We start from the raw sequence: 21,876 nt of genomic DNA on the forward strand, positions 1-21,876 counted from the left end.
TAGTTTCCCGGGTCCTCCTTCCTGCCTTTTTCGAAGATGGGGACCACGTTGGCCCTCTTCCAGTCCTCCGGTACCTCACCAGAGCACCACAAGTGCTCATAAAAGTAATTTACGTCAGATTTTTCTCCCTAGTAAAAAGATCAATTCACCCAAGCTAGCTGCTTGCAGCGAGTGCTATTCAAGCAACTAGCCATTAGATGGCAGGTAGGCAGTTTGCACTGAACAAATGACTCCCCGAGAAGGAAACTAGAGGAGTGGATGGCTGGATGCACGTGTTCCACATAATACATGGGAAGTTACTAAAAATAATACATAGCTTTCAAAGGGTAAGTTTACTTTGGATTCAAAGTATTTACTTCAGTGTGCTCCTGGCAGTTGTGGCCATGTGGTTAAGGTGATTGACTAGCAATTTCACTAGGGTTTCCCTGCACAGGTTTTAATTCTGTCGATTATGAAACCACTTGTTTGTGTTCCTGATCCTATGCTGCGCATCATGTCTGTTCCCCATAGTAAAGTCAGTTTACTATACAGTAAACATGTTTTGTCCTGGCACCCAAAAAACAAATGATGTAACTGCAGGTAAAAAGTCTCTTATTAGACTGGAACTGCCATGACGCAGTAAAAGGATGGAAGTTGTACAGTATCATATTTTAGGTTTAAGGTGCCACCCAGACTGATACTGGATCATCCCAGTGATTTTACTTTGAAAATCAATATCAAACCTTTACAATCTTCACAGACCTGCCCCCTTCACTATTCCATTTATCATAAATTCTTTTTTAAACCTCTTTTCCTCTTCCTCCTCCATGTCATGTAGAGGCTTTTCAACATTTCCCCAACCCTTTCATGCATGAAATGTCTTCTCTGAATGAGTGCACGTAAAAGGTACTAGTATCTCTTCTCCCTCATTGTTTTTAAAAGAGCCAGCTATCAGTAAAGTATCATGACCATGCAATGTAGAAAATACAACTGAAATAGAACATGTGTATAAACTTGCAAATACCTGGCTCTACAATCTCCCTCCACAAAAAAAATCCGTATACCGATTTTTTTTTTTAATTTTTTTTTTTAAGAGTTTGGCTTAAGGGCTCAGGGGTGAGAACATGTCACATCTGTGTGTAGAACACCTATCCCAGGGGTTTTCAACCTTTTTAAACAAGTGTAACCCTCCTGTCTCAGTTTCAGCTCATGTATTCCTTTATATTTTTTTTCTTGTTTTTAAGTGTGGGGAGGGGGGTGCAGACTGATGCCCCATGAGGTGAGGGAGGTAGTGGGGCTGGGGCTGCATAGTCGGGGTGGAGTGTGGGATGGGGCCACAAGCGTTTCATCCAAGGGAGCGGGGAGGGGGTGGTGGCTCCTGCCACTGTGTACCCCAGAAGAGCATGGGGGGGCATGTGCCTCTAATTCTGCGCATGGGGCGGGGCTACACTGGGCTCATTCCAGCAGGAGGCTGGGCCAGGCTCTACTTGAGGTAGGCAACGGTGACACTGGGAGAGGGGTTACAGGGCGGCTGCAGCCACTCCAGAATTCACTGTAGCCCCCCCCCGCCAATCCTCTTCTCCAAGTGCTGCCACTGCCTGCCCTAAGCGCAGCCCAGCCCAACACCCCTGCGCTGGGAACAGCCCAGCACAGACCCAGCTCCAGCTGACAGTAGCAGCCCACCCCACCCCACCCCACGGGACACATGGCCCTCATGCACTCCCAAGTCGCACGTGGCAGTGAGAGCCATCACGCTCCAGCTGGCAGCCCCATTCCCTCCCCCACACCCTTTCCCTCACAACAGGCTTACCAGCTGGACCCAGCTGCTCTCCACGCTGTTGGGCTGCATCCTAGCTGCTTGCATGTAGCACTGCAGCTGCACACACACTTGCAGCTTTTAATTGGCCACATTATTGATCACATCAGTTCTGCATACCTTCTACAACCTTTTTAAGTACCCCCCTGGTTGACAACCGCTGACCTATCCTCTGATGGCTCATGAAGATGCTACCAGAACACAAAGGTATCTTCAGCTACATTAAGAACGGTATCATTTTACAGAATCCATTTTGAAAATTGTTCCCATCCAATATGCCTGTACTGAAGATAAAATGCAAATATTAGTTGACGGCAGCTTCTAACTGAAGATATATGGTGTTCAGATGACTAGCTTTAATAAGAGCCACAAGTGGAATGGGTCCAATTTTCTTCTCTCTGTGGTGTAGTCAAATTTTAAGGAAAACAATTTACTTGATTCTTATTATTTTAGTTCTTGTCGTATAGAATCGAGCAGTTCCACAGCTTCTTTTTGTACCTAAAATAGAAGGCAAAATATAAACATGAAGAACAACAAAAAAGTACTACTATTTATTCATAAGCTTTCCTATAGCACCCATCCCCATGTGGTTCAAGCACCTTACAACCCCTTGTGCTTAAAAATGCTATCTTAATTACCAAAAAAAAAGAAACTGGGGCATGGTAGTTTAGACACTTATGACAGAACCATGAATAGAACCCTAGACTTGTCATTTCCCAACTCAGTCCCTTCACTATAATGCTTAATTTGCTGACTATACCATTTCTGTTACATATTAAACATATAGTAAAATAAGCATGCATTCATAGGACCTACCATAAAAAACTGCACTATGTACTTTGCTCTCTTATGTTTTGATCATAATCAAGCCAGAGGTTTCAGGGCCAAACAGCAGTTATTGTATTGAGCCCTGTACTCAAGACATTCAGCTCATCAGTAAACCTGGCAGTAAGGTGCTGTACTTGCTATAGTTGCTTTCAGAATATGCATGTTTATATGACAACTTTCTGAACATTGTGAAGTAATCAGCATTCACTCCTTTAGCATGAGAGATCTAACTGGACAGGTGGCTCCAAAGCATACCGTCATCAACAAGAATAAAGGCATAGTGATTGTGTGTGGTTAACTCTGTTTTGTTCAACCACTTGATTCTACATCAAAGCCTGATTTATTCCATTTTTAATCTGTCCCCAAATCAGACTCTCTTAAGAGTTCCCCTCACAACTCTCAGACTTGTCAGTGTTTTGTTGGTTCCAACAACAATCTGGATTCTTTTTAATTGCAACAGTACCATTAATTAAGAATTAATATGCATCAATGCCAGAAAATACCATGTAAGGAACACAAATTAAACTAATGAAAAAGCAATGTTTCTGAGACATGCAGTTACTAAAGCAACAGGATTTGCTGGAATCCAAACATAGCTACAAACTTCATTTTAGTTTGAAATTGTTTTTACATATGTTCAACCACTGAAATATCACAGGACTTTTCACACAGTTCTTATTTTTCCTACCTGCGTATCCTCCTCTGTGTGTGCTGGATATTCCTTGGCTTTTGTTAACCACAAAAGGGCCATCTTTTTGTTGTTTAACTTCAAGTACGTCTTCCCTAGATACAGCAAATTTTTACTGTAGAAGTTCGGTTCAGCTTTACGAGGAAACAGAAGAAAAAAAAAATACATTTTTTTTTTTTTACTTCATTGTTTATAGTGATTTTAGACAAGGAGAGCTTACCCTTTTTCTGGTTCTATACATTGTTCATCGTTTTAAATGAAAACTATAGTGGTCTGTACTGGATGCCACACCCACTATTCACTATAAGGTACTGAAACAGATATTAAAAAAAAAAAAAACTTAAAGCTCTTTTATGTTTAGCTCAAAAGAGAAGCCAACCATTCACCCTAGACTAATATGAGGGTTTTTCTTGCTATTTCCTGGTTCTCTGCAATGTGAGAATTCAGTGTAAATTCAATATAAAGATGGAGGTAATTCATAGTAGCAGCCATGGCTCCCCTCCCCTTGTTTCTACTGCCACTATGCTATACAAGGTGACAGCTTAGACTCCTTAAGAACCGTTGGAGTTTGCTAAAAGTTTTCGTCTTTTCTATCCTTAGCAGGAGGCAGGTTAGATGACATCTTATAGACTTATTATCCCCAGTTCCATATGCGAGCACAGCTCAGGGATAACACTGGTGCAGCTCATGAATGAAGCAGTAAAGCAGCCAGAGGCCAGTACATTTGCATGCATATTTCTTGCATACGTACTGGCCTACTGGCTTCCTGCTGCTTTACCACTCCATCCAGGAAGAACACCGACCATTTGCAGATGCTTCCTCAGCCTAACAAAGGGTGTTTGTGCCAGACAGCTTGCTAAGAAGAGTTCTTCCAACTATTTGAGTTGGTCTAATAAAAGATACCGAATTTACCCAAAGAACCTTGTCTCCCTCCTGTTCTGGTACTCTCACACTTCTAATGCAGTGTTTATATGCAATGTGTTTTAAGTTTGCATACTTCTGTCAGTCCTTGCCATATGTGAACACTCTCTCATAAAAATCACTAGCTATAGCAGACAGTCATTCACAGCCCAGGATCACATCTTTCTCCACGTAAAAACAGATGCTTTAGTTTGCTTTGGCTAGCTGGCCGCTTTGTATCTTTTTTTTTTGTGGGGGGGAGGGTGTGTTTGAACAGATAGGAGAATAGTGTTCAATTCTCCTACAAATCTTGCAGCTGAATGGGTTTTTTTCCAAAGCAGCCTTGACAGAATAAAGCTACAGGTGGGCATACTAACATTCAACATCAGCTAGTATGGATTTAAAAGAGCAATACATTCCCTCTAAGGTCCCAGCCACTGTCTCTCCATGTAAAGTAAGGAGAAAACAATTTGACTGTCTTTTTGTCCAGGGGACAGCACGCTCCCAGTTTTATTTATATTACACACCTTTGAGCTAATGCCTTAAAATGAGCAGTTCCCAACATTTTTAGAACCAAAGCACCCCTCAGAAAATCCCAGCTCTTAACTGGACTGTTATGAGATCCTTTTAAAAGTGCTGCAGGGTATCCTCCATAACTTTTCTAACTACAACTGCCCCCCCTCCCCAAAAAAAACAAACCCAAAATAAACCAAACACAAAACAGTAGTTCTCAAACTCTCAGACTGAAGCCACCTCCTTCAAATGTGTCGGCTTAGTTTTTACTTGCTTTTTAACTACAAAAAAATAACAGTAGTTTTAAAACTGCAAATAACTTGGAAAGGCCCAAACAGGTAAGAATATTTTTTAAAACTATGGATTCCTATTTGAAATCTCTGGGTTTATCTTGTGAATCAGGTTTGCATACTTAACAGTGCTAACGCTGTATGGCACCCTTGAGAGAATCTCAAGACCCCTGGTTGAAAACCAGTCTAATGGAGCAATTCTTCTGTTGCAAATAACTCAGAAAAACTACAACAGGTCAGAATGTTTCTGACATGATGGGTTCCTCTTTGAAATTTCTGGATTTATCTTGCAAATCATGCATAGGCATTTGCACTACTTACAGTGCCAATATTATGTGGCACCCTTAAAAGGATCTTGCAGCACCCTACTTGAGAACTGCTGCCTTAAACAAGAATTCTCATATAGATTCTGGTTAAACTATGCCCCTCCTAATTCACTTCATAGAAATGGAGAGTTGAGACTTTCTGCAGGAATTCTCTCCAATTGGTCTCTTTCAAAAAAATTACCAGTTCTACATATGAGTACTGGGCAAGTGGTCTTTGAACTGACTGCCTTTTTCTTCTCCAAAGGCTGCCCACACTAGAAATGCCAGAAAGTGCTTAGCAATATTGCTCTCCTACAAATGATATATAGCAATGCCACATTATGATGCCTTTTTAGAAATAAGTAATTAAGCTGAAGACTAGCAAGTAAAACAATGACAGCCAACCTTTTTGGCAGGTGTGCCACAAGGTAAGCCCCACCTCTGTACTTAGTGGCACTCCAACCCCCTTCTCCTCCCTGATCAGTTGTTCTGCATTCTGCTCCCAGCCCTATGTGCTGCTCTGTTTTCTGCTCCCTCCCATATATACCACAGCACACACAGAAGCAGCCCATACCACTTGTGGCACACATGCTGTGGGTTAGCTACCCCTGAAGAAAACAATGCTGCACCACTCCATAAACTGGGGATTCTAAACTTAGGTCTAACCGACTGACTAATGCAAAAGTCTTGGGAGTACATATCAGGAGTCAACATGTTACAATGCATTTAAACCCTGTGCTTGCATGCTTCTGACAAATGGTTTAGAGTCATATTACAGACAAGATACTCTACAAAAGCTACCTTTTTCAGCCATCTGAAAGTAGTGAAGGGCCTGGAAAAACAAAACGAGAGCTCATGGTTAGAAACACGAGTTTAAATCCAGAAGTCAGTTTACTTGTGAGAACACTCAATTTTTTAAGAAAGCAGTGTTTTTTAAATCAAAGGATAATGTTATATATTGTCAACTGAACAGCACATTGTGAGATATAGATATAGACCTATATCTATATTAATCAATTACAAAATTATGCATTAAAAAATTTATCCAGGGCAAAGCTTGGAATTTGTTAGTTTGTTTTTGTTTGTTTTTTTAAAGGAAGAACTGTATCATTTGCTTAGGATATTTCTGTTTTTTTCTTGTATGTATTTCTCCTGATCTTTCATCTATAAATATAAAATCAGAATCTTAAAGATCTGTTGCAAAATCTTCTAAAGTTCTTTCCAAAAACATTATGTTCTATTAACTGTCCTAGAACTGTTTTATTGTAATTATAATTTTAGGTTATAAAATATCAACACACAGCAAATTGGTTAATGTGGAGCACAAAGTACTGCTGAAATTAGTCTACACAATTATAAGTGATCATTAAGTTAGCGAATGTAAAATATTGCTTCACTACATTACTACACTATCCCTCTCCTGTACTCCAACCTGGAGGATCCGCGACAGTAATCAGCGTGGACACATAACACTAGAGCAGGGGTGGGCAAAACACAGCCAGCCCACTGAGAGATTCTATCCAGCCTGTGGCAGGTCCCTTGGTCCCATCCAGCTCAGGTGCAGAGGGCAGCTCAGGCCAGGATGCCCAATGGCACTAGACACACCTGCCAAACTAGCAGAGGCAGCTGCTGGCTTCCAAGCCAGCGCCCCAGCAATAAGGCTACCACTCCCACCTGCCTACCCCAGCGATTGGAGGGGGTACTGGTACCCAAAGTGGGCTTGGCAGTGACTAGCTGCACTTGCCGAGCTACTGCTCCCAACTCCCCCTACTGCACAATATCTCCAGCGCAGCCCCCATTGTGTGGCTCCCACCCAGCACCTGCTGCCCCATGTACCTTGTGCAGCCCTACCCAGCCCAGCCCACACTTTCCCTCCCCAGGCCCAAGCCCTCTGCTGCTCCCCACCACCTCCTAAGCCCCAACCCACTGTGAAGCTCCTGCTTCCAATCAGCCCATTGTTGCCTCTCCAGCTCCTTTTAGCTGTGCCCAAAGCTGCAAATGGCACCCACTTTTGTCTCTCTCCCAGCACCATTAGGGTTGGGCTAATGCTTGGCTCTGCGCAGTGCTGGGAGTAGGAACATCTGCAGAAAGAGCCGAGCCCCAGCCAGGACAGCAGAATTGAGAGGAACCCCTTGCATTCCACTTGCTCTGGGGTCCTTCAGGTCCTGACACCTGGTCCCATCAGCCACAAAGCTACCACTTACTGTTTGGGTTTCTCAGGCTGCCACTGCTTAGCTCAGGATCCCCAGTGCGCCTATCACATACTAGGGCTCTGTCCCAGCCCCAGCTGGGATAAGGCCACAGACAGGAGAGGAACAGCATCAGGAATGGGACAGGCTCTGTGATGTGAGTTTTATTAGTGCAAGTATTGCTATTATTAGTGGCACCTTATTTTTGGTAAGAAAAGCCTATGTAAAAAAAAATATATATTTGTTTGTGGTACCTCTTCATAGGTGGAGCTTGGTGGTGTAGCAAATAGCAATGCAGCTATTTTGCTTTGGTACCATGGCATGTCAGCAAAAGAGTAACACCTGCAATAGAAGCAGACAAATTTATATACTTTTCATTTGTTTTGGTTTCACTATTTTCTGGAGTGCAAGAAGATCCTTAAATCTCAGAGAATTTATTATCTTTAAGAGTGTACAGCGACCAAGCAGCTGAAATGAGATTACAGTAAAACCTAGATTTTTCACATAGGGATGATTTGCAACTCACTTATTTTGCAGCAGGTTGCCAAATTAAAAACCAGCCACTCAGCTGCTTGCTCTGACTTACTTCAAAGAACACCATTTCTCAACTCAACTGGAGCACAGCACTAGTCCTGCACATCTGAACAGATAAATGTTACCCTTCAAAGAAGCTGCAGCACATAGCTGGGACACCTTTAAGGCCCCACATAGCTTTTGCTGTGGCTATAGATTACCCTTGAATATAGTGCAAACACTCATCTTTGGTGTGGGCTTAAAAACCTAAGATGAGAAGAATCTGGATTCTACTGTACCCAATCTGAGTGAATTGTTAAAATAACTAATAATTCTTGCAAAAGACAATCACTTTGCTAAATTTTGCATGTCTGTTGTTGGGAATTGCTACTGCCTGGCATAAACAACATCCAAGTTCCAGACCTAAAGCAGCTGTAACACATACAGCTCAATCTGACTGACAGAAAAAAAAGTCACTGTTGTTGTTTCAACCAAATGCAGGCACCTTACTTGTACCACACAGATGCATCTAATCACGCCATCCATTTGCATGTTCTTATATTTTTGTGATAACCCTGTGCACTTAATCATAGGACATGCCACTTCAGTATTAAATTTGCCCCTCTCAGGAAAAGAACCCCTACCTCCTCTCCACCAATGTACTCTTTGAAAAGCTACATCATACTAGATAAAAGGAATAAGAACAGACCTGGAAGTCAACCTTGCAAGTTCTAATCCCTGTTCCATCCTCTATGGAAGTCCCTTCTAAGGGTGTGAAAAGTGGGCAGTATTGGATTTGGACTGATTCAAGGGACAGTGATTCAATTCGCTGATTTGGACCACTGTCCTGATTCGATTTGGCCGAATCTAAAGATTTGAGTCCGATTCAGAGAATCAGCAATTCAGTCAAAAAAAAAAAAAAGCTTAATATGTTTTCTCTACGTACCTTGAGGTACCAGGTGCAGCTCATGAATGCCAAGATGGTAGGGCGACTGGAGCACCCCCCCAGGGGATTACCCCACATGCTTGGCGGCGGACCTGGAAGTGGACCAGGAGTACTTCCAGTCCATTTCTGGGTCCACTGCAGAGGACTCCAGGTGCCCTCCCAGACCCAGGAGGCATCAGCTGTTGAGCCGGGAGGGGGTGAGGGTTCCCCACGTGCTCCATGGTGGACCCGGAAGTACTTCTCGTCCACCGCCGAGCATGCAGGAGACCCCCTCCAGCTCCCATGGGACGCTCCATCCACCCGACCATCTCAGTGTTCATGAGCTGTACCTGGTACTTCAAGGTACACAGAAAAAACAGACACAGCTTTATATGGCCAAATTGTCAAATCTCTCTGAATTGAATTGGAGGCTTCTGATTCGATTCAGAGAAACTAATGGGTCTCCTGATTTGATTCAGAGATTTGGTCACTGAATCAGGCCGAATCTCCTCCAAATCAAATCAGTGACCAAAGCTTTGCACAGCCCTCGTCCCTTCTATTCTCTCCCTGAGTTTTACCATGCATGCAAAACTATGCAAGAAATAGCTCAGAGGGATGCTTTAACAATTAATGATTGTAAAGTGATTTAAACATGTAAAGCACTACACATAAGTATTACTGGTGAAGTCTAAAACAACATAGTCCAGAAACAGGTTTGAATCCAAACTTACTAGATAACCACACAAGGAATGTGTTAAATTCCTTGCTACAGCATATGCAAAATGACTTTTTGGGGAGGGCTGAGTTGATGCTGGTGTAGAAGAGACCTGGAGGAGTGAAACTTAAACCTAAACTTACTAGTAGAAAGTAAGCACCCAAACGAGATAAAATAACAGCGAAACCCTAGCAGAATGTCACTAGTCCATTTTTCAGACTTATGTTAATACTAAAATAGACAATTTCAGGGACTTTTTAAAAACCATAGCATGCTTTGATAGGAAAAGTGAAAATATTTGTACAGATCTATCATTTGCTCCGCACCAGTCTGTACACACTCCTTAACTCCAGCCTACATTTAAATTATGTGGTTAAGTTTTAGCTGCATCAAAAAGTCAACGATGAAAAGCACTGGAGGTCTGACACTAGAGATCCCCAAATCCCTTGAGGTAGACATTCAGGTCTATAAAATAAAGCTCCACAACTCCTGGGGGCATGCCCTAAAAGTAAATTTAAATCTGTCTGTTATTTTTCAATAATGCAAGGTGCTGCGATTGAAGAAAGAAAGTCACTAAACAACTAGTTTTTATTTCTGAAACTAAAATGATAGGACACTTTGAAATGTTACTTAGAACAATTTTAAAAAGGGTAATCTAGGATGGCTGAGACACTCAGCTATTTTAAAGATTTTTGCAAGTCATTGATCAACTATTTTATAGTTCACTTTGTCACTAGAAAAGAAAAATTTTCTTTTTTCAAAAGAAGTAATCTCTTACCAAATGCCCATAAGGTGAATTGAAGTAGCATCTTTGGGATTCAGTTCAATTGCTTTCTACCAAGAAAGACAAGCTTTTAGGTTAAGGAGCAAAAACTGAAACTAGATATGCATTTTATTTCAGTGTAAACTGTACACAAAGTGGCAGGGAGGGACAGTACTTGGTATCAATATATTCTGCATCTGTGTAAAGAATAGACGGCACCAATGATGATCAATCAGTTGCAGAAAGTCTGCAGACTTATTAGATTTGTAAGTGATGGATCATATCACTATCTTCAGATTTTGATACAACATCTGACAAAGTAAAATTATGTATCGTGATTGAGTAGGATTTTTTTCTTGCATTTTCTCCACTATTTGTTTTTCTGTGGCCCTCAGTCTTTACTGAAAGAGCTTGTGACAACAGTTGGCCATCAACAACCCAGACAATACTATAATCCCATTTCTCAATAGCACAACTGCAGTCTAATTAGGGCAATATATTTCAGCAGCTCATATAGGAGAGAAAAAGACTCATAACTTTTTAATATTACTAAATAAATTAGGGGTGTGCCAATAAAGATTTTCTGGGCTGATACTGAGGAGAGCAGCATCCAAATGTTAAGTCTGTTAGGGTGGAGGGTGGTTGGAGATGGGGCGAGTGAGGCCCCTGCGGTGAGGGAGGGAGTGGGGCAGGGGCAGTTGCTGCACAGCCGAGGGAGGGTGGGGCACAGGACAGAGTCATGGCTCGTCTGGGGGGTGCGAGGGCAGTGCCTCTTGCCTCTGTGCACACCCTCAGGAGACATAGGGATCATGTGCCCCCCATCTGTGCATGGGTTGAGGGCTGGCTGCAACAGTGTACTTGGGGCCAGAGGCTGTGTCAGCCTCTTCTCAACAGGGGGGGCTGGCCCCAAGCTGTGCTCGAGGCAGAAGGTGGCACTGGCAGGGAGCTACAGCAAATTTTGAGGTGGCTGTAGCCCCACCCCCCGCCCCGTTTCCAGCACCACCGCCACCTGCCCTGCCTCACCCAACCTAAGCGCAGCCTCATGGTGGTGAAGGATTGTGGGACACCCAAAGTTTGGTAATTATCATTCTAAAATAAAATATAATACAATATATGCATGCTGCTGTATTAGCAAAAGCTTATTTACAATACCTGGAAATGTTCCTTGATAACAAAAGCACTTGCAATCTTTGCCTTAATTCCTTCATATTCCCCAACATCACTGATGCAGATAGCATACCACTAAATTAAATTAAAAACCACAAATTAAACAGATTATTGACATATCTTTAATAGACCTAATTAAAATAAAATATGCAGTTACAAAATGTAATATTGCTCAATATTGCTCACAGACAAAAGGATTATGATTAATTACCCCTATTGTTTGCTTAAGAAGTCATTTAACTGTAATGAACAATTTAAACAGCACAAGTGAATGGCTCTGGTCAATCCTGACAAGAAAGCAGTTCACCATGATGTGAGGAAACTTGGGTGTCATTAACTTGGGCTGCCAACAGAAGCGACTAAACTGAGCTTCTCAAATCTCCTGAGAAGAGAACAGGAAAAGGAGATGAAAAGCAAAAATGACCTCCTTTCTTGCCTAGAAAGGTTCTCCTCTGGTAGAGAAGCAGTAGATTGCATCTGTGGAACACTTTCCAGGTGGAAATTAGGGGAATATCCAGGAACTTATTCTGGAGTGTTGGGGGCAATTTCCTGGTGCAAATGTTGGTATGGTTAACTAGGAGTTGTGCCCTTCTTGATCTCCTGCTCACAAACAGAGAAAAATTGGTGGAAAATGTAGAAGTGGATGGCAACCTGGACAACTGCAACCACAAGATGACTGATTTCAGGATCCTGAGGAAAGGAAAGAAGGAAAGCAACAGAGTAAAGACCCTGGATTTTAAAGAAAGGAGACTGACTTACCCAGGAAACTGATGGGCAGGATCCCCTGGGAGGCCAAGTCTGAGGGAGAAAAGAGCCCAGAAGAGCTGGTTGCACTGTAGTTTAAAGAAACCCAAGGTTGCAGGAACAAACCATCCCGATACACAGGAGACTAACAAGTGTGGCAGAAGACCAAATTGGCTTAGCAGGGAACTCTACAAAAAGAAAACTTCCAAGTGGAAACTTGGAAAAACAATTAGGGAGAAGGGAGGAGTATAAAAGAGCACTACTCAGGCAAACAGGGATGAAATCAGGAAGGCCAAATCGATATTGGAGTTGCAGCTAGCTAGAGTTGTGTCAGGGTATCAAAAGAAGTTTCTACAAGTATGTCAGCAACACAAGGAAGATCAGGGAAAGTTGGTCCCTTACTCAATGAGAGGTATCCTAGTGACAGATGATGTAGAAAAGGCTGGAGTACTCGATGCCTTTTTTAGCTCAGTCTTCACATGCAAGGTCAGATTCCAGCCTACCGTACCTGGCACCATAGTTTGGAGGGAAGGTGAGCCACCAACAGTAGTGAAAGAACAGGTTATGGATAACATTGGCTGTTTTGTTTTGGATAGACTGAGATAGGGAAAGGGAAGGGTAGCAAGGGGCAGGTTACTTCAGTTTGAAAGTATAACATTTTAGTGTTTTTATTGATGATCTGGAAGATGGGATGGAGTGCACACTGAGCAAGTTTGTGGATGACACTAAGCTGGGGGGAGTAGGAGGGCAGGGCTAGGATTCAAAGAGATCTAGACAATTTGGAGGATTGGACCAAAAGAAAGCTCATGAAGTTCAATAAGGACAAGTGCAAAGTCCTGAACTTAGAGCAAAACAAACCCACGCACTGGTAGGTTGGGATAGCTAAGCAAAAAAGGACCTGAAGGGTTACAATGGACAATAAGCTGAATAAGCCAACAGTACAACCTTGTTGTGAAGATGGCTAGTAGCATACTGGGCTGCATTAGTAAGGAGCACTGCCAGCAGATCAAGGAAAGTGATTGAACAATGCTTTCAAGTTATAGAAAGGGAAATTCAAGTCAGATATAAGCAAAAACTCTCTCATGAGGAGGGTAGCAAAGCACTAGAACAGGGTACCCAGAAGGGTTAGGGAATCTCCATTGTAGAGGTTAAGACCCAGGTAGACAAAGCCTTAGCTATGAATGATATAGTTGAGGATGGTCCTGTTTTGAGCAGGGGGTTTGACTAAATGACCTCCTGAGGTCCCTTTCAACCCTAATTTTCTATGATTCTATGAATAGCTCAGTCACAAAGAACTCTGACCCGTTAGATATCTAGCCAGTTAATTACATAGTAAATAGTAACCCAGTCATATGTTTGTGCAATTAATAGCACGATAAAAGAGGGAATAAACCACAAAGTAACTATACAGAATACATGTAATAACTTTGTGGCTGGTTCCCATCATATCTTCAATTTAAGGTGTGGCCAGGCTAATCAGCTGACCAGCATTCCCAGCCTCAAAAATGCATCAGAGCCTTTCAAGGCTCTGGTGTGGTCCCTGACGTGGGAATGTACTGGAGACCTTCCCAGCCCTGGGAACATACCAAGGAGAAGGGCTCCAATGCATTCCCTTGGCTGGCAGTGCTCATCAGCAAACTGACTCTCACACCTGCAGGAGTGCACAAGAGCCCTTCAAGGCTCTGAAGTGCTACTGTGGCTGGAAGCACTTGTGCCCAAAAGCCTGCAAAGAACTTTTTTCCATCCATTTAATTGGTTTAATAAAAAAAAATACCACATCTACCCAAAGAACCTTGCCTGCCTACGTCCTTAGACCAACATGGGTACAACCAACAACCTGGTCAGCTGACTGGCACTCCTGATGGGAGCACTGGCATGCTACTTCATGTTACTGGCATGCTATTTGCTGATGCAGGGATTGCAGGCTCCCCCTGTACCAGCTCTGATCTCCAATACTATACTACAATCCTGCCTCCTCCTGCCATGCATGTGAAGGGATCTGATCCATGATCCCAACAATGGTGCCTCCTGCCATGCACGTGGCATGGCAGGAGGCACCACTGTTGGGATCATGGATCAGATCCCCTCATACCTCTAACTGAACATTTGTCAGAGGCCCAACAATCATTTTCCGCACAAGTTTTTGACTTTACTTGCAAATCTGGTACTCTAGGAAAGCTTATTTCAAACCCTGCTTATGCTGAAGATGGCTGGACGGCCATATAGCAGAATCATAGTGATTTCTGTTGGTATGGTTAGAGGACAGTGGATGGCAAAATTTCTAAGGTTTAATTACTTTGTATGGCTCACCTTGTGGGCTGCAAAATTTGACTCATTTTTTTCTAGTGCCTTCTTTGCATATTCAAGAGCTTCATAAATCAGTTGCTTTTTCTCCTCTGCAGATGTTCTACTAAGCTGGGCTAGATCGCGAGATGCTCGTGCCAGACGCCACAGTAATTCTGCATCCTCACTAATTATAAACATAAAAGAATGATTAACCATTAAAACCAGTTTTGTCTACAAAGAGCAAGGTCTTAAATCACTCAATAGATCTTAGCTTAGTATTAAAACAACAAACACACCATTCACGTACACCCAAAGGCTATGTGCAATAAATACAAGATCCTAGTCATGGGAGACTTTATTTTCATTTGTAAAGCAACAGCATTCAACTCAGATTGTTTGTAAGGTTAGGTTCCTTTTAAACATGAGGATTTGCAAATTGTGTGCTAAGGGAGGGAGGTGAGGAAGCACATTGCTGCAAGAGAGTTACATAGGACAGAGGAGGTACTCCAGCTGTTTGCTGTGGCTTTTATTTCAAAGGGCACCACTTCTCCAATCAGCTGCCTGGGACTGCTAACAGGACTAGCTGAGTGGAAAGCAGTATCCTTTGCAATAAAAGCCACAGAAAACAGCTGAGTAACTGTTTGGCAACTCACAAACTAAGCATGTTGCAAACCATTCTCATATAGTAGAACCCTGGTTTTTTGTATGCATGGCAGTTGTATGCAGAGGTACTTTGTTTTCAAGAAATGGATACAAGTTCACAAAACAGCAGTATTAAACAGGAGATGAAATAGAGAAAGCAATGCTTATTTCTGACCCAAGCTATATTTCCTTGGTTTCATGTACACACACACTGCTAATATATGCTACTACATGAACATCTACACATATAATTCTACTGTAATACAATTCATCTAATGTTACTGTATGAGCCACAGTTCTATAGGATTTGTAAAATAATCACTTGTAAAATTCAGAATAAAAATGTTTTGGTGCTTCATAAAAAAAAAAATGTTCAGTGGAAAAGAGCTGTTAAATAAGCATTTTTCTGCAGTCTTGGCATTGCAGCACTGTCCAAGTGAACTTGACTGAGAACTGACTAGCAAAAAATTTCAAAAGTGAAAACAATAGCACTAATAGTGAAATTTGGATTTTTTTTCTTACTTCTAAATGCCTGATATTAAATAGCCCTGTTATCAGTACACCTACCTTTTCTACCTACTCACCACAGAAAAACAGTACCTAACTGTTCTTATAAATTAGCACATTATAAGCTTGAAATGACTTCAGCTGTGGATTGGATTCAGTACATGTACTTCAGTTACAGTAAGTCATTTCAGTTTGCTTATCTAGCTCATGGCACTGGTGCAGTGTGGGGCTAGTCTGCAGATTGGATCAGACCCTACAAAACAGGACTGACGCCATGCTGTGAGATCTGGGCCCCACACCATCTCCCTTGGCCTTGAATTGCCAGATCCAGGGCCCATGCCATCTCTCTTGGCCCTGAAACACTAGACTTGGCCCCACATTGCCTCCAGCAGGTGCCTACATACCGGATTGGCCCCCAAGCTACCTCTATGCACCAATCTAGTATGCTATCTGACCCCTGAGGCTACCTACAGGTCTGGAAATTTGGCAGGGGGGAGTGTCAATTGCTGCCACAAGTCCCCTGCCACCAAATTTTCACATCCCTGAAGGCCAGATGATATGGCTCCATGGGTCAGATCTCACTTGCAGGCTGGGTACTGAGCACTCCTTATTTAAAAAAAAAAAAAATCTATTAGAAAACAACAAAATGTTATACTTTCAAACTGATGTAACCTGCTCCTTGCTGCCCTTCCCTATCTCAGTCCATCCAAAACAGAACGGTCAATGCTATCCTCCATTCTGGTCATATTAACTCTACCAATCCAAGCCTCTACAAAAGCTTTCCCACTCCTGTGTGAGATGCGGTATCAAATTAAACACTTTTAAAAGATCTGCAATTCCATCCTTGGCTGTCTCTCTCCCATTATAACCTCCTGCTCTTTACTATTAACTCATACTTCCTCTGAAACTGCTCTTCCCCTTCCTTCACCCTCCAGCCTCATGCTCTGCCTTTCATGTTGCCCCCAAATTGTAGAATAGTCTCCTCACTTGAGATGCACCATTCACCACTTGTTTAAAAAAAAGAAATACTCACCTTGTTACCTCTCCTCACCCCGTATCCCATGAAGGATGCTGGATTATATTGTACGAGTTGTGACTTCACACTTTAAATGGTTTGAAAGGGGACTTTTTCCAGAGAGCACATGTTTCCTCTTGGAGAAACTAAATGAATGCTTGTACACTGCTAGTTTCGATCCAGAGAGCAGCAATCCTCCCAGTAGAAACATAACACCTGTTCATGGCCCAAGACTGACTCTCTCCTCAGAAACTTTTAGTAACCCCGTTTAAGTTTTTGTGGTTACAAACACTCTTTCATGGGGGAATTTGCAGCCTATTTATTATATAACTCTAGGATTAATTTCTCTCTCTGAAGGCAACTTTTCAGGCCTTAACCTTTGTTCCTCAGAGAGGCAAAAATAACAGCCCAACTCCAAGAAACCGCCAAAATTGCCAAAAGAACACATTTATAACCTAGAAATAAAAAAAGGAGTTCAGGTTATCTTCCTTTAAGGAACTAAATTTTAAGTAAAATATCTAGCTGTTCTCTTTTCTCTCCTTTAAAAGAGCCTGTCCCAATTTGCATCTAGATGTTTTTACTCAACTAAGACATACCATACATGCTTACGAGTCACTCTGTGGTCACAGAAGTTCATGCTTGGCAGAAGGAAAATAAGAGAAGAAATAAAACAGCTGGTTAGCAATAAGAGAGAAAGAGGAAGAGAACAGAAGAAAAAAATGTCCCAAAATGAATTTAAGGTTCCCACGTGATAATAATTAAATCCTGGGCCCCTCTCTTATTCCTCTGCCTTTCATTACTGGATGCTAAGCACTCTCTCCCCCGTTAGGAAACAATTATCAGAAACCTAACGCTCAGCTGGCCCAACCGAGCCTAGTTAAGATTGTTCCTTCCCTTCACATTGTTATTGCTGAGAAGAAAAATCACCGATTTTCCCTCCCACTGCAAAAATGTAAGCCAGAACTGACAAAAGAGCACTATCAATTAAGCCACAATTATTTGAGGTAATTCAACATACTTTAGTACCTGTTTTTGTGCTGGACCAGCAACTGATAGAGCTTTTCAGTTTCCCCACTCCCATACAGGTAGTCTGCTTGCTCTAAGATTTCTTCGGCTTTAAAAAAAGAGAGGGTGGGGATGGTAGAAACAGAAGAAAAAAGGGTTCATAAATATGATAGCCTACTATGCACATGGCAGGTCATTTAAGAGTAAACCAATACAATTAACACCCAAACAAAAGCATCCTGTCACACAAAAAAAATTAGCAGAAACCATGGATCCTAGAGAAAGAACCAAACACATACTTCTTAGTAAACATCAATATACCAGACATCAGAAGTTTCCAATTTTAAATTGGGTGCCTCTACGCTAACCTTTAGCAGCCATGTAATACAGAACTGCAACACCTACACAGCAGCAGATACCATATTAAAAGTACCAAGAGCTATGGGAACAATAAAATAGCTTTAGTAACAGACATACTTGGAAGTATCAATAGATTTTAGAATGCTCATCTGATGACCTCAGAATGGCAGCTTGGAAAGCACTTAGTTCGGCTAATCAAAGTCATACCACATTAAGCGTAAAGTCACATGAAGCCACAAAGCCTTACGCTAGAGCTAATTTTATGAACTATTTACATATTGATCTAATTTAGTTAATTTATCTCAGTTAAGCTTACCATTTTCAAAATTTTGTTCAAATGAAGCCACTGAAACCTGCATGAGGACTTGGATTCAGGGAAAATGTCTCCTTTAGCTTCATCTTTGTTTTTTTGTCATTTAACTTTTCTGCAAGGCTCCTCAACTTTCCCTTGTATGACAGACAGAGCAGCCTAATGCTCCAGAAACAGCTACAAAAATCTGTTATCTAAAATCCCAGAAATAGCTCTGGAAGTCTGCTAGCATGACACTCATCTTTTCTATAGAATGCTAAAAATATTCAGCTTATATATACTGATCTTGTTCTGGTCATTCTTTATTATTTATCATCCCATGACAGATTAAGAGTTGGTTGTAAAAATAATGCAATGAACAAGCTGAATTTAATTGTTGGAAACGTTTGTATATTAATTACATATGGGAGTGTAAGTAAATCCATCCAGGAATAGAGATGGGGAACCAGATTTTCTCTTCAGTGTTGGCGGTTGACACTAAGTCGATCCATGTTTTATAGGCTAAGATCACGTGAAGTTCCTCTAGCTGCTGCGAGATCTCAGGTTGCAACTAACCAGAGAGTAGAGCACTTGTTTTGGGAGTCGACTCAGGCATCCTCCCACGTCTGGTCTAACAAAGTTGGTGCTTGTGGGTCAGTAACACTGGCTTCAGCAAGGATGCTGATATACGTGTGGCATTCTTCCTATTTAATGTGAAGGATTTTCTGGAGGCACCATTGGCAATACCACTCCAAATTCTTGTGATGACAATAACAATTCATCCATGTTTCATATCCACAGAGGAGAGTAGGGATAATGACTGTGTTGTAGACCTGGATCTTCCTGATGCCTTTCCAGAAACTGATCAATTACAATACGCCCAAGCAATTTCCCAAAGGAACTTTGCATACTGAATCCTGTGCTGGATCTCCCCATCAGTGGTTTGCTTTCTGTGATAGGCAGCTACAAAGTAAGGGAAGTGCTTGACTACCTCCAGGGTCTTTCCCTTGATGACAATTTGAGGTCAGGGGTGTCACATTCTCAGCCTAGAGCAGGCTGATAGAGCACTTTAGTTTTCTCTATGTTGATAGAGGCCCAAAGTTCAGTAGGCTTCTGCAAAGGGGTCCAATGTGGCCTGTCTATATTCTTTATTTTGCAACAAGCCAAATACTCACAGATATTTGAAAAAAAGATTTATAGCATTTCTAAAAAAGTTGCACAGTCCTACAAACAGCATTTACTGCACTGACAACGTTGATGAGAGTTATTTTATCAGAATAAGGAATAATTTGATCTGAAATCTCCTTTCCCATTTAGTATTTTCTTTATTTCTAAAGGTTCCAGCACTAAAATGAATATCTGCTCAAGGTATTATTGCTGTTTTTAGCTTAAAAACCTGAACCCAGTACTGCCAATATAAACCATGATGTAGAATTCTGATAGTACCAATATAACTCCATTCTTAATCGCAAATGAATTGGAATTTGATGATCTTTAATGAAAAAATAGTAACTCTTGACTCTGAATCCTAAATTGAATCTATATTCTGTCCTAAAAAAGAATATACAGAATTGTATGTCACTAGTTTATTATAAATGGAGCACGGTTTTGACATACTTCTGATGATCTCTCTGATGAAAAACAGATAAACAAATACCATATTTTTCATTTACCTTGGAGTTTAAAATATCCATCAGGGAAAAATCTGATATTAAAAAACAGCATATGGAAGAGAAATTGGAAAGCTTTCCCCAAAATGTGAATCACTATACATCAAGTTTCACATTTGACTGACCCTATATATAGCTGAATTTTTGAAGCTACCTTTGAAACTTGCATGCACTTCAGTAACACAAGAAATCAAATTATAAGCTTCATAACCCACAAAGGTCCCCAATGACAGTGTAAGGCCTCTTCTTAAAACAGATAACTTTTCAAAAACCTGAAAGAAAAAATAAGAGGAAGTTTACTACAAGATTTGACAAAACTGCTCTATAGCTCTCTGGAGCAGCAATTTTGTTCTAAATTTTGAGTATGGGAATCTCATAAATTATAGATTTAAAATATATTTGCCATATAAATAGTCTAACATAATGAAATATCAATACGAATAAGATGGTTTCAAACTCAAGAAACATTTTCCTTTCTCTCTATATATACATTGTGAAACCAGGGACCCTGTTTCCCTACATGTCAGTATACAAACCAAAAGTTCACTTCCAATTGAGAGTAAAAAGGCAGTGTTGATATACACCTCTATAGACTAAGCAAGTGTTATATGTGTAGAGCAGAAGCTTCTGTGAACCCAAGTTCACTTCCTCAGATGCTTGACAGCAAATAGCAGAGTAAAAAGTGGAATAAGTGATTAAAATACAACAGGTAGGCAAGCAGGAGGGAGGGGGCAGGGGACTTCTGGGAGAGGGAAGCAAGCAAAGAATCCACAGGAACAAAGGGATCTCAAAAACTAATAGAATCACAGAAAATGAGGGGTGGAAGGGACCTCACCCCTGCTCAGAGCAGGACCATCCCCAACTAGATCATTTCAGCGAAGGCTTTGTCTAGCTGGATCTTAAAAACCTCCAAGAATGGAGAATCCACAGCCTCTCTGGGTAACCTGTTCCAGTGCTTCAACACCCTCTTAATGAGGAAAATTTTTCCCAATATCTAACTTAAACCTTCACTGCTGTAACTTGAGCCCACTGCTCCTTGTTCTGTCAACTGCCACCACTGGGAACAGTCCAGCTCCATCCTCTTTGGAACTGCCCTTCAGGTACTTAAAGGCTGCTATCCAATCCAGGCAATGACATAAAAACCCACAGACCTCATTTACACCAGACTTAATGCAGTCCAATTTGTGGATGATATTTGTTCCACAATTTGTGTCAACTTGTTTTTAAAGTTTTGCTCCCCCAGAATCCTGAGCAATCCTGAGGTCAGTGAAGCAGCGTCCAGGGAGGCTGAAGTTTTCTGCGACAGAAATTGCAGAACAAGATGTGATCTACACACCCGGCTGCACCAGGTATGGTTTAAGCAGGGACGACAGTTTCTTACCCCAGGGTGCCAATTAGCTCTAGCGACCCCTTCGGTCCTATGGGCTCTGTTTGTTTGCCTCTCCCAGCACTGCCCCGCTCCCGCCTGGTTTCCTGCCGACTCTGTTTCCATCACCTCCTGCATATCATGTTTTGCTCCGTGCTGAACTGTCACAGCACCTGACATCACGAACTTGAGCTCACGAATGCCTGTGGTGCACCTATACGTCCGTCAACACCCCCCGCACCGCTCTGCCGCTTCCTCTGCTCCTCGCCCGCCCGCGCAGCAGCCCCTGGGTGACGCCGGCGGCTCCTCGGCGAACCAACCCCGCCGCAACCGCTGCCATGGCGGGCACGGCAGCACTCGTAAGTTGCCTGTGCGCGCCCCGCCCCCACCGGAAGCGGTCA

The 21,876-nt window shown here is 42.0% G+C and overlaps 1 protein-coding gene across 4 annotated transcripts; it reads right to left on the reverse strand.

The window, feature by feature from the left end:
- Positions 1–2,099: 2,099 nt before the first annotated feature.
- On the reverse strand, positions 2,100–21,849 carry RMDN1 (regulator of microtubule dynamics 1). 4 transcript variants are annotated; one of them, XM_019550069.1, is made up of 10 exons: positions 21,717–21,849; positions 20,264–20,381; positions 17,812–17,899; positions 14,646–14,805; positions 11,577–11,666; positions 10,440–10,495; positions 7,763–7,850; positions 6,121–6,151; positions 3,312–3,445; positions 2,100–2,293 (listed from the first exon to the last, which is right to left on the reverse strand). In XM_019550069.1, the coding sequence occupies exons 1-10, from the start codon at positions 21,813–21,815 to the stop codon at positions 2,240–2,242; spliced, it is 918 nt and encodes a 305-aa protein (XP_019405614.1). In that variant the 5' UTR covers positions 21,816–21,849; the 3' UTR covers positions 2,100–2,239. The 4 variants fall into 4 exon arrangements, with proteins under 4 accessions (XP_019405614.1, XP_019405632.1, XP_019405640.1 ...); XM_019550087.1 differs by lacking the exons at positions 20,264–20,381; positions 21,717–21,849 and adding an exon at positions 18,467–18,665; XM_019550095.1 differs by lacking the exons at positions 20,264–20,381; positions 21,717–21,849 and adding an exon at positions 18,159–18,186.
- Between the last annotated feature and the right edge of the window lie 27 nt (positions 21,850–21,876).

The sequence above is a fragment of the Crocodylus porosus genome, unplaced genomic scaffold (assembly GCF_001723895.1).
Source record: "Crocodylus porosus isolate Cpor-Errol unplaced genomic scaffold, CroPor_comp1, whole genome shotgun sequence".
NCBI classification, from domain to species: Eukaryota; Metazoa; Chordata; order Crocodylia; family Crocodylidae; genus Crocodylus; species Crocodylus porosus.